Source organism: Myzus persicae, unplaced genomic scaffold (genome assembly GCF_001856785.1).
Source record: "Myzus persicae strain clone G006 unplaced genomic scaffold, MPER_G0061.0, whole genome shotgun sequence".
Lineage (NCBI taxonomy): Eukaryota > Metazoa > Arthropoda > Insecta > Hemiptera > Aphididae > Myzus > Myzus persicae.
In genome coordinates, this window is record NW_019102520.1 from 761,389 (window position 1) to 773,172 (window position 11,784).

Genomic DNA, 11,784 nt, shown 5'->3' on the forward strand with positions numbered 1-11,784 from the left:
ATTAATTTAATAGTTTACTTTTAACTGAAGAATCTACAGTTATTTAGTAGAAATTAGTTATTACCAATTATATAAATATTTATATTTTCCAATCCTTAAAATCATAATATTTTTATTTATTTCATGTTATGCCAACAAATTTAATAAAATTTGTATAGTAGACCTCAAACTTTAATTTTATTTTTGTGGAGGTGGACCACAGTTAATTGGTAGAGCACACATTGAGAAATAGGCAATAGCCATATTTTATTTAAGCCAAGTTACATCCAGGAACATGGATTAATAGATTTATCTGTTCAGTCCTGAGCTCTAAAAGAATTGAGTAAAAACAATATAGTCAATATTTCCTGAAAAATAGTTATTTTAATCAAATAATTAATTATGATTTTGGTGTCAAAAGATAAAATAACAATTTTACATCATTTTATTCAAAAAATACTAACATCTATTCTATTTACAAATATATATATATTGATATAACAATGATTTAATTTTAAATTAACAAACTTAAAAAATAGGAATAGTATTATTTGTTTTCAAAGACTATTTTAAAAATATCTTTATAGTATGAAACAAAATGCACTTCAATCCCGTCAGTTATAAACTTTGGAAGTTCATTAAAGTCTTTTTTATTTTCTTCAGGCAGTATCAAACAATTAACATTTTCTCTTTTAGCCTAAAATGAAAAAAATTATTTCACATCTTACACAAGGTTTAATAATTTATTAATTACTTACAGCAATTGTTTTTTCTTTAATACCTCCTACTGGCATAACTTTTCCCTTGAGAGAGATTTCTCCAGTCATAGCTACATTGTTCCGAATAGGAATGTTTAAAGCCAATGATAACAAAGCAGTAACAATTGTACATCCAGCACTGGGTCCATCTTTAGGAGTAGCACCCTACATTAATATTAATTACAATAAAAAATGATTAAACTAATTATTATAATAAAAGTTACTAAACTGAGTAAACCCAGTTCTTAGAAAATCAATAAAATAAAATGGTAGTGAGTAAAAACAATTTTTTTAAAGTTAATATTTAAATTTATAGTAGTACAACTAACAATAATTGTAGTTCTAGTACTCTAGTAGTCACTTTATTTAATGTTGTTATATAATCAATCTGTTTGATCTATTTTCTAAAACATAAGGAATATTTACTTCAGGAACATGCAGATGTACGTTTCCGGTCAACAGTGATAAGTTTTGTGGATCAAGTTCACTTAAAAATCGTTTTGCCACAGTGTATGCAGTTTTTGCTGATTCTTGCATGGTTTCGCCTAAGCGACCCGTTAATATAATGTTTCCGACAGCTTTATCCTTGTCCGTAATTGTCGCTGGATCTTTAGTCCACTCGGTTTCAATATACATTAAAGCGCCACCTGAATAAAAATGTATTATTATACTATAATATAACTAACAGAAAAGTCTTTCTAACTTACCCATGGCAGTCCAAGCCAATCCCATTACAACTCCAGGTATTGGATCTTCATACATTCGATTTTTTGTAAATACTGGATTTCCAACAAAGTCATATAATTTATCACTGCTAATAGTTATTTTTTCTGATTCACCTTCAACTATTTTCAATGCAACTTTTCTTAACATCTATTAAATACATATAAATGAATAAAAAAAAATGAAAGACTTATTGATTTAAAAGAAATAGCAGTTATTAGAAACTTATAATATAGAAAAAATACCTTTTCAACATGTTTTTGAAGGTTACGTACACCACTTTCACGACAATATGATTTAATAAGAGTAGATAGACTATCATCAGCAATTTCTATCTATAAATACATATTATTATAGTTTGTGTATAAATAACTTTATTATAAATATACTTTACTTGTTCTTTTTTCAGGCCAGTAGACTTAAGCCCTTGAGGAATTAAGTATTGTTTGGCAATAGCCATTTTTTCTTCTGCTACATATCCAGACACGTCTATAAGTTCCATACGATCCCGAAGTGGTTCTGGAATTGTGTTGATTACATTGGCAGTACAAATAAATAGTACTTTTGATAAGTCCACTGACACATCCAAATAATGATCTAAGAAATTAGCATTTTGTTCGGGATCGAGCATTTCTAATAGCGCAGATGAAGGATCACCCTGATGTCCCCTAAAAAACAAAATTAAAATTAAATTTTAACACTAACATAATGATTTTGTAGCTTTACTACCTCCCAATTTTATCAACTTCATCAATTAATACTAATGGATTTTCAGTTGAAGTTTTTTTCAGACATTGAATCATTTTACCCGGCATGGCACCTACATATGTCCGACGATGACCTTTTATCTCAGCCACATCAGTCATACCACCAACACTAAATCTAAAGTACTAAATAATAAAAAATATATTATTTTGGATTATGAATAAAAAAGCTGTTACTATTTAAAATTAATTACTTCTCGATTTAAGGCTCTTGCAATTGATTTTGCTATACTTGTTTTTCCAACACCTGGTGGTCCATGGAAACAAAGAATTTTTCCATGAGTTGAACCTTTTAATTTGCTTACTGCAATGAACTCTAGAATTCGTTTTTTTACCTCTTCCATCCCATAATGATCTTCGTCTAAAATAGTTGATGCCCTTTTTAAATCAAAATTCTCATCACTTGTTGTACCCCATGGTAATTGTGTTAGCCAATCAAGGTAATTTCTCGTAACACTAAAAAATATAATTAAAAATTCAGATTTATAATGAACTTCACAATTTAACTTTTAGTCTTAAATAACTAACTATATAATGTTTAACAAAAATATAGTTCATATTAAATATAAAACAATCACTTACTTAAATTCTGATGAATGTTGTTCCAGAAATGATAGTTTAGTTAATTCTTCTTCAATAACTTCCATAACTTTAATTGGTACTTGTTTCTCCTTTGAATAATAAAAAAAAAATTGAAATACAAAAGCATCACATTAATTTTTCCTTTTTAAATGTTTGATTCAATTTAATCTTGGTAAATTTATTCAATACTATACGTCTATGCTAAGTAATAAATTAACACATCATACTAAATACAATTATTAGAAAAAAAAAACATACTTTAATTCTGTCTCTGAACTTTTCCACAATCGAATCTTTATCATCTTTCTCAAGGCCAAGCTCTTTTTTTATTACTTTCAGTTGTTCTTGAAGAATGAATTTACGATGCTGTTGTTTAACTTTTTCATCGACTTCTTTACTAATTTTTATTTGAATTTCACTAAGTTCTAAAAGTTTTTTTACACAACCAAGTGCAAGTAAAAGACGTTTCGGAACCTAAAATGAATTTTTAAAATGCATAGAACATCAATTACACAATTCCAATAGTACTGAATACTATAATATTATAATGTAAAAATAATAACTTATTAAACTTCAATTTAAAAGTTTATTTAATTATGATAGTTAATACTGAATAAAATTTGAATGACATTCAACATTAATAAAAACAAGTGAAAAACTTGATGGTATTGAAAATTGTATAGAAAAAATTAATACTAATATCAAACCGAGGAAATTGCCAAATTTGGACTAAATATACTTTAGAGATTATATGTAATAGTAGATACTAAATACAGGCAGTTATCCATAGATGCTATAAGCTATCCTACCAGAGAATTTACTTTTAGATTGGGGCGTAGAGAACCATGTGATCACTCATCCCCGGGAAGTTGGTAGGAGATGAGCTGCACTGACGAGCATTGGTCTGTGGACTGATTATTCTTTCATACTCTCATAAAATAGACTATAGAGTATGGAACTTAGAAATATAATATAACTCACTGTTCTAAACTAAGTATCTAGTACAGTCATACACTAGAACCTACTCGTGTGTTTCTACATCTAATATTAACACATTTTTTTTCATAAAAGTACAATATTTTTATTAAAGAGTTACATATGAGTTTGACTAAAACTATAATAAATATTATTAAATATTATTGTTATGTTGTATTAAATATTGCCTGTCTACAATGGTTATTTTTTATGGTTTAGTAACGATCTGTTATGCACAGAATTCACTGTAATTATTAATTTTATTGAAATGTGAAGTACGTACATTAATTTCTTCTAAAATTTCTTGATATTCATGAGTCTCACAATCAGCTATTGCAGCTGCGATATCAGACAAATATGAAGGATCATCTGATACATTGCCATGTTGCAACATAGGATGTAATATTTCTTTATATATGGGATTTATGCTAATAACTGATTGAATAGTTTTAATTATTTCTTGAGATAATGCCTAAGAAAAATAACAAACTAATGCAATTAATTTGATATAAAAATAGTAAATACTATAGACATACTTTAATTTCCATTGTTTTATCATAAGGTTCATCTTTTAGATTTTCTACTTCAATCATAAGCACTTGTTCTTGAGTTTTTTCTGTTTCTGAAATTGGCTCTATTTCAGGAGTGCTTGAAGATCCCTTATTACGAGATTGTTTTTTATTACGCTTGGTCAAATCATTTGTGACTAAAAATGTTTAACACAATATTTTAATAATTATTGATAACAGATTAAAAGGAATCAATGATTTATAATTTAATACTGGTCCGATTTTTGCAATAAAATGGTCAATAGGTTCGTGTTAAACCAAATTACATGAATAGTAGTACTTCCCTGGCTCCCTGTTGTCACAATTTTCATAAATAATTATTGACTTGAGTTTTAATTTCCATATTTATAACAAGCTAACTTCCAAAAATATTAACCAGTCTGAGGATTCACAGTATATTATAATATTATCATGTTTCATTTTTAGATATACATTTTAATTTTAATTGTTTATATAATATGGAGTTAATTTAATTGAAAAATTATCTTTTGTTTAATAGTAATTTGTTTTTATGTGTCAAATTGATAATTCGTTGAAAGTTATTATTTGAGCGATGCATTTTTATATTCGTACAATAATTATCATAAACATTACTTTTATCAATATCTTGGTCTTCAAAAAGTGGCTTGGTCAGCTTAATACGCCTAAAACATTGTATGAGCATATGTAATTTATTTCCAAATTCTCGCATTTCATTTATTCTACCAAGTGATCCAACACTGTATACTTCATCAATATTTGTAACAATATTATCTGGAACTCTAAAAATATATACACACGTATACTATATACACGAATTAACAAAATCATATTTACTTTTATATTAACCAATAATATGCAACAATATTACTTACGTATCAATGTTTTTTCTCATAAAAAGACCAATAAAAGGTTGATTTAAAGCTTTTTTTCTTTTGATCAAAGCAATTAATCTAGGATCACTGATCTGTGAAAGAAAATGTCTATTATATTCTAAAATATTTTCTATAGATATTATATTAAATACTAACCTCAACAATTCTAAATAATCTAGGATATAACGGCGGTTTTGCTATTGTGACTAACGGTAGGAAAGGCAGTTCATCTGGTACTTGAATAGTTGCAATTGAAGTATCTTGATTGGACTTAATGTCATATACAGCTCTTACAGTTTGAGATTCTTCCACTTCTTCTGGATTATCATCGTCTTTTTTATTGTCAAACCTTCTATAACGTACTGGAACATTAATAGAGGAAACAACACAAAGACGATTAGATGCATGGTTCTTCTGAACCAATGCTGATCTATCATTGTTTGAAATTATCACACTAGCACATCGCACAAGTCGACGATCGACCATAAGCTGCTTCTTCAAACCAGCTTGACAGATGCGATGCAACATCTCACTAGGGTTTAATTAATTAAAATGATGACACTAAAAATCTCAGCACTCAGTACTAGTCAGTAGTAGGTATCCGTTGACTGTTATTACTTATTCATCAGTTGATTACATCAAAATTCTGAAATAGGAGGTACATATTATTATCAGTGGAAGGTGAAAATGTCAACAACAAAAAATAGTAAAAACGTACTTTTGCCATAAACAGTTGTCACTTAGATGTTTGCATAGGCTAATGATGATTGACGGGATGTCCCGGATGTGGAATATGTACGCAACCCGTGTCCCCACAAGTTTAAAGTACCTTTGATTAAAAATGAAAATTTTAAACAATATTTTGAATTTTGATTTTTGAATAAATACGATAACCTCAAAAACTAATATAACCCGTCCCGCGGTTTATGACTACCTTAAAGTTCTTAAACCAAGGTGAATTTATATTCACCTTGCCTTGTAATATTATTATCACAAACTTACCTTACAAACTATGTACTTTTGGTCTTATCTATAATCAATAACTTTATGAATTACCTTTTTAGTTTTTTCCGAGCACTGGTATTCTAGTAAATAGTAATCGTGTAGACTGTAGAGTTCGTACGTTTTTGTTAATAATTAAACGAATTTCGTGTTTCAACCACCGTGCACTACTTTCACTAAAATGATGATATTTCTGGGTATCTGAATTTATATACTACAATGCACATCAGGTTTGAGAAGAAAGCCAATACAAAATGTGACAGTGACATATTGTCATTGTCCTGGATGGGAAGAGTTCCAGATAATGTAGAAGTATGTTTTAAATTATTGGTTGTAGTTTTTTTCTCGAAGCTGTGTATTGATTTTTAAATCAACATTAATGACATTTTTTTCTTGGTCTTTATGTTTGGTAACAAAATAATTTGATTGCCAAAATACTGATATTGTTATTATTATTCTTACTATTATTATTGTTTAGAAAATAAGTAAAACCTGAACCAAATTGATGAAACAAATATAGTTTTGTAGAATTCATGTCATTTAATGATCCTACTGATTATTTCACAATTGCAATCGGTAGGACAGTAGGACTTTTTGCTAATTATTAAAATAATTTTATAATTCCTGGAAGAGATTTGTAGATTTTAAAGTACATTTATCACAAATAGTGTAATATTATTTTACTCAGAATGAAAGCTCAGCCCGTAAACCCTCGTAAAAGAAGTTATTTAACCCAAAGTATTGAAATTATACATAGATTTTTAAATCCTGTGGCTACAAGAACTTACTGGGAAAGAAGAAATTTATCATAGAGTTACTATAAGTCTATAAGACAATCATACTTCAGACTCCACCTTAATGCTTATTTAATATTTTAATGCTTAATTGAGCGTTGTTTACCTATTTTATAATAATGTTGATGCAATACATAGAATATTGTTTCTATTTCCAGCTTGCTGTCATTGAAGTTAGTGATATATAATGTATATTTAGCCATAGTGAGTTTATTCAAAAAACTAATTAATTTGAAAACGGTATGGCTTTAACATCCAAATTAAACTAATAATTCCTGATTTCTGTTTTTCTTTCTTGTCTTATCAGATTATGTATACAGAATATAGGAGTATTGTACACCTTGTACTTACTTGAATATTTTATATATTTTATTTTATATTCTTATTCGATTGAGGAGACTGAGCTGTCCTCAGGACTTGCAGGGCCCAGGGCGTACAAAGAATTTTGGGGTCTAACACTTTCCTTGTATGTTTTTTTGGTTTTACAAATTGTGGGCTAAAAGAGAGCTTAAAGAAATTATACACAGAACATCTAAACTTTATAATATTTTATTTGATATTGGGAAACTGATGATTAAAATATTATTATTATATTATATTTAAAGTTAATAAGCTTTAAGTTAAAATGTCTACTACGTATAATTTTAGGCTGAAGGATGGAACTTGGATGGGCATAATTACTATAAACAAGGATGGTTGGCTACAGGCAATTCTCAAGGAGTTGTTGGTGTTACATTTACTTCTATACCAACAAATAGTGGACCAAACAGTGAAAGATTACCGCTTCGCACTAATTACAACTTGAGAAATCATCATGCCAAGGTATCATGATGCGTATCTTTTTCCTTAATTACATTTATTATTATTTTTTTTTTCAAATGCGATGCAATATTTTTTATTATTTTGTTTGAATAAATCATTTATTATTTTAAAATTTATAAACAATTTAGTTATTTTTACATTTTATTTTATTTATTTATTTATTTTTAGTTATACAGCAATTTTATATTGCATTTGAATACTGCACTTTTTTTATTATTATTGATTTGGGTTTTCTCATTTGATTATTGGTAAGTATAAACAGTTTTAATATGCAATTTAAATATATCACTTTCTTGATTTTAATTATTTTAATTTACTAATCCTCAAAAATGTATATTGAATGGGGAATAATGTAACAGTAATTATTTGTAAGGTTTAAAAAACATTACTTCAATACATTTTTTATGAAGTTAACAAAGTGACCCACTAAACCAAATTTTACTGTTTCAATTTATCTTTAAACTATATAAAAAAAGTTCCATGAGTCACTATTGATGAAACATGGAAGTATATTGTGATAGTTTAAATTAGCTATAGTCACTTAATACATAATATTCCTCTTTAGAAACTGTTGATTGAAAAGTTTAAAGTTTATATTTTATAGTATATGGATTTTACCTCCTAGTTATTAACAATTTTTATTAATCAAGAAAGATGACATTTTTTTGCTATTTTCTAAATGTTTGTTTGTTTTTGATAACTATATTTTTTGTGAATATTTTTATTAAAAGGTTGTACTTGTGAAATGGAACGAACCATACCAAAAATTGGCATCATGTGATAGTTCTGGTGTTATAAATGTTTGGGCTAAGTTTGATTGTCGTTGGAATGTTGAACTTATCAATGATCGGAATACTAGAGTTACTTATTTTAGTTGGTCTCATGATGGTAGATTGGCACTAATATGCTACCAAGTTAGTATTATATAAATAATGGTATTATTATTAAATATTTTCTGTTAAATAATTATGTATATTTTTTTCTTGTTTAGGATGGGTTTGTTTTGGTTGGTTCAGTTACTGGTCATAGGTACTGGTCTTCTATGTTACATCCTGAGGGAACAGTTACATGTGGTGCTTGGTCCCCCGATGATCAACAAGTACTTTTTTTGTTGTTGTTAATAAATTTTAATGTTTATTAAATATTAATACTTATATAATTTTGCACTAAGGTATATTTTGGAACTAGCAGAGGGCAGATGAAAGTTTTGGATATTCACGGAGCTCCAGTATCTCAAGTCAACTTGTCAGATGATTCTGGAATATCGTCTATGTCTTGGTCTTGTGAAAAGTTTTGCATGAATGAAAACAAAATAAAGTCAGATCGTGAGTATATTGAGTAAAATGTATTATATAAAATAGTAAAAGTACTATTTTTTTAATATTTGGATGTAATATTTTATTTAGATATGTTTAAACATGTATTAGCACTTTGTTGCAAAAATGGTACTATTCAGTTGATGAGACGATTTGATGATCCTGCCCCAGTATTAATACGCACAGGTTTATGTCCTATTTATATGGAATGGTCTAATGCTAAAGAGTTACTTTGTGTTGCTGGTTCAAGGCCTGGAAGACTAAGTGCTAATGTTGTGCAAATTTATTCTGCCACTGGTCAATTAGTTTATTCCATTAACATGCCTCAATCTTCGGCAAGTTTCCATTTTTAATACTATTATTATCATCTATGTACAAAATAGTTTTATAAAATATAATTCTTACAATTATAGGCAGTAGTAACAGCTGTAACTTGGGCACACAATGACAGAAGGATTTTTATAGCAACAGGGCCAGAAATACATGTTGCATGTGTGTCTGCTTCGGTTGTTCCTTTATATGTGCTTTGTGCTTTGCGAATGTGTGATGAATCATTGTTCCCGTCAGATGACATACTTCCTATTAGTATTCAAGAAATTTTGACTGCTATTTCATCATCTACTATTTATGTGAGCAAATTACCAATATTATAATAATTATTATGAGTAAACAAACAATTTAGTAATTAACTACAACTTTTAGTTGTATAGTACATTAATATTGTAATATAATAAATCTAAATATATAAAAAATATTGTTTAGTGCGAAGTGCCCAAGTTGTCAGAACTGCGTCAGTTTGTTAGTAGCTCCCCAAAAAATCGTCTATATTGTACAGTTGTACAACATGTCAACGGGCCAGAAACCACACCACCAGTCTGTTATGTACTATACATGGAATACCTTGGAGGTCTTGTACCATTACTGAAAGGCAAACGAATCAGTATGCTAAGACCAGAATTTGTCATTTTTGATCCACAAGTAGATGGTAAATACAACATACATTACTAAAATGTTCATTAGCTAATTTAATATTTGTTAATTGATTATTTCATCAATAATGATTTCTATATGCATTCATTATTGTGATTAATATATTATAAATAATATAATACTGGTATTATTAATATAAAATTTAAATATGCGCTTAATGTTAACGTTGTGCTTTTATTTGTATAGATACAACATATGCTAATGCACAGATAACTTATAGTAATTTTGGTTGGGATGACTCTGAACCTGAATCTTGCTCTAGCCCCAAGCTCCATCGAAAAAATAGACACAGATCAAGACCTGCATGTTGTAATCGAAAATTGCAATTAAATTGTTACACTGATGTGTTACCAGAAGTACTTAAATAAAACCATTAATATAAAAACTAAAAAGTGTTGCAATATATTATAATTATTTTATTATTATTTTTATTATCGTGTAGGACTATCGTTTGGCAGAAGTTACAGCGAATGTTTGGGGTACAGAATTCCATATTCGTGGGCTTTGCGATGATTTGACTCAAAAATTAGGGAGAGTATCATACCGCACATCCATTTTACATTTACAACCTCGTCAAATGACACTATCTATTGTTGGGGATGGGCAATCGATAGAAGATGATTCTCCAACACCAAAACAACTTCAAAGGCGACGTAGTTGTAGTGTTGGATCATCCAATCCAAAAATTGCTGTGTCCAGAGTGGTTGAAGACTCAAAAGTTTCCGAGACATTTGCTCACAGTTTACCATCTAGTCCAGTTGCAGCTAAAAAGAAAAGTGGTTTATCATCACCTATAAGGTAGAATAATTTTATGGTTATTACTGATGTTTGTGTTTTAAATTTTAATCATTATAATATTTTACCCTGTTTGTTTCTAGGAAACGATTAATGAATTCTCCGTTATTTTTCCGTAAAGTTCTTAGAACTCAAATTGAACCGGATTTTCAAAATTTAGAAACATTTCAAAAATCTCAAATAAAAAATAAAGTAATTACATGATATGCTGGTTAAATTGAATTTAAACAAGGATAGCATTTTTAATTTTCTTTAAATTTTAGATTGAAATGTGCACCAAAAGACAGCAATTTGTTATGCAAAACAAAGCTCCCATTTGGAACGATTTGACTCAAGTCTACCAGTTGGACTTTGGAGGTCGTGTTACTCAAGAATCGGCAAAAAATTTTCAAGTTGAATATGATGGAATACAAGTGATGCAGTTTGGACGCATTGACCGCAATAATTTTGCTCTAGACTTTCAACACCCATTTTCTGCCGTCCAAGCGTTTGCAGTTGCACTTGCGAGTGTAACTCAGAGGCTCAAGTAAAATTATTGAAACAATGTGCAATTTATTTATGCACTTATTTACAGGTGTGTTTAGGTATTATAATATGTCAACACTCTGTATAAATTTGTTTGTATTTTTATTATTTAGTGCAATATTTCACAAGTAGGGTTCCTTATTAGATTTAATACACACTTACTTATTTAGTTACAATAGCATAACACTTTTAACTGCTTTACTGAACATTTGCTATTGCATTCTTCAATAATAAATATAATATATTTCCCATATCTTCTTGTATGTGTTCATGTGTATTTCAGCATTACTTAATTAATTATGAAAAAAATATAAAATAAAGAATTAATTAAGAGTG

General features: G+C 28.4%; 2 protein-coding genes across 2 annotated transcripts; one reads left to right on the plus strand and one right to left on the minus strand.

The window, feature by feature from the left end:
• Window positions 1-475: 475 nt before the first annotated feature.
• LOC111032325 (lon protease homolog, mitochondrial) lies at window positions 476-6,102 on the minus strand. The gene is made up of 16 exons (XM_022312601.1): window positions 5,923-6,102; window positions 5,361-5,850; window positions 5,205-5,296; window positions 4,945-5,111; window positions 4,318-4,487; window positions 4,065-4,253; window positions 3,065-3,280; window positions 2,807-2,895; window positions 2,419-2,680; window positions 2,190-2,350; window positions 1,855-2,128; window positions 1,706-1,795; window positions 1,445-1,610; window positions 1,164-1,384; window positions 738-902; window positions 476-676 (listed from the first exon to the last, which is right to left on the minus strand). Exons 2-16 carry the CDS (start codon window positions 5,730-5,732, stop codon window positions 527-529), a joined length of 2,784 nt encoding a protein of 927 aa, XP_022168293.1. The 5' UTR covers window positions 5,733-5,850; window positions 5,923-6,102; the 3' UTR covers window positions 476-526.
• A 130-nt stretch (window positions 6,103-6,232) lies between these two features.
• Window positions 6,233-11,784, plus strand: LOC111032326 (tubby-related protein 4). The gene is made up of 12 exons (XM_022312602.1): window positions 6,233-6,518; window positions 7,649-7,822; window positions 8,554-8,736; window positions 8,814-8,921; window positions 8,994-9,147; window positions 9,229-9,473; window positions 9,552-9,767; window positions 9,901-10,123; window positions 10,315-10,484; window positions 10,571-10,926; window positions 11,007-11,115; window positions 11,187-11,784. Exons 1-12 carry the CDS (start codon window positions 6,426-6,428, stop codon window positions 11,451-11,453), a joined length of 2,298 nt encoding a protein of 765 aa, XP_022168294.1. The 5' UTR covers window positions 6,233-6,425; the 3' UTR covers window positions 11,454-11,784.